The 1467-nt window shown below is 33.4% G+C and overlaps 1 protein-coding gene across 1 annotated transcript; it reads left to right on the forward strand.

Moving 5' to 3' along the window:
- Positions 1-537: 537 nt before the first annotated feature.
- On the forward strand, positions 538-1467 carry LOC117170813 (pseudohemocyanin-2-like; the record flags this gene model as incomplete). Its single annotated transcript, XM_033357855.1, has 3 exons — positions 538-733; positions 807-1231; positions 1345-1467. Coding segments are annotated over exons 1-3 (627 nt in total), but the record flags the coding sequence as incomplete, so codon positions are not given.

Genomic DNA, 1467 nt, shown 5'->3' on the forward strand with positions numbered 1-1467 from the left:
GAATTTTAAGAATTGTTCCAAATTTTATTTACATTAAAATTTTAATCTTTCTTTAATATTTCACATTTAAGCCGAATTTATTTAATAGCCGGATATATCGAAATATTAAGCTTAGATACTTCGGGCTGAACAGTTTTATTGCTGGAATTGAATTTTCAGTTCCAATTTTCAATTTGAAAATGTACGTATGCTTGCCCTTGACTGCCATATGGACACAATTCTTTTATAGTTATGAAAAATCCGTGATCAATCTTGCACTGCAAACTAAAACGATTAAACTTTTTAAAAAACTACAACCACGTATAAGAACAATATGAACAATTATTATTTTGTAAGAGAAAGAATTTTTTTCGCTTTCTTTAGCAATAATACTCTAATTCACGTAATAATCGTGTTTACAGTCAGTGGTTGAGGATTTCCTCAATCGGTATGAACAAGGCCTTCTTCGACCGGATATGTTATATTCTGCATACAACGAGGCTCAACTCGATAATATGCTAGCTCTCTACAATGTATTATAATTATGCTAAAGACTTTTCAACATTCTATAAGACAGCCAGCTGGGCACGTCTTCATGTCAACAATCTCATGTTTCTTGATGCTCTTCTAACAGCCTTAATTTACCGATGAGATACAAAATATACCAGGTATCCGATGCCATACGAAATTTATCCTAAATTATTTGTCGACTCTAAGATCATCCAGGATGCGCAACGGAAACAAATAGCAGCAGGTACATTTTTCGTCCATTCTATGAAATTATTTAAATCTCCTCCTTTCAATCATTGTTTGATTTCAATTTGTAGGAATTAATGACGACATCAACAACAATTTTGTCCTGATACACTCAAATGACACTGATGCGTGTTCCTCAGAGAACAATTCTAACTCTGAATACAAGTTGTCATACTATTTTGAAGATATTGGCTTAAACGCCTTCTATTTCTACTTTCGTATTTCTAATCCATTCTGGATATCAGCAAACAGCTACAACATGTCGAAAATAGTAGATTTAAAAATTCGAGGAGAATACTTCTTTTTTGTAAACCAAAAATTGATGGCTCACTACCACCTTGAACGTTTGTCCAGCCGAATGAGTGAACTAAAACAATTAAACTGGAAAACAGATTTTCCTGGATTTTACTCAAATCTGAACTTGCCGAACGGTGTCCCATTGCCTCAACGCAATGAATCCTTCACTCTGCCTATGTCTAAGATGTCAAACCTACAGGTTAGTTAAAATTACGTTTAGTAATATTATTGTGTATATTATCAGAATTCTCTCTATTTCAATTTTATTATTTTAATTTCCTCACGCCTGGATCTATTGGAAAATTCTTGCAGAAAATATCCGAGATTGAATCACGACTGACTGAAGCAATTGACTCTGGGTATTTTGTTGACAAAGTTGGCAACAAGATTAGTATCTTCGATGATGATGGTATAACAAATCTTGGTACAATCCTC

Source organism: Belonocnema kinseyi, chromosome 4 (assembly GCF_010883055.1).
Source record: "Belonocnema kinseyi isolate 2016_QV_RU_SX_M_011 chromosome 4, B_treatae_v1, whole genome shotgun sequence".
Lineage (NCBI taxonomy): Eukaryota > Metazoa > Arthropoda > Insecta > Hymenoptera > Cynipidae > Belonocnema > Belonocnema kinseyi.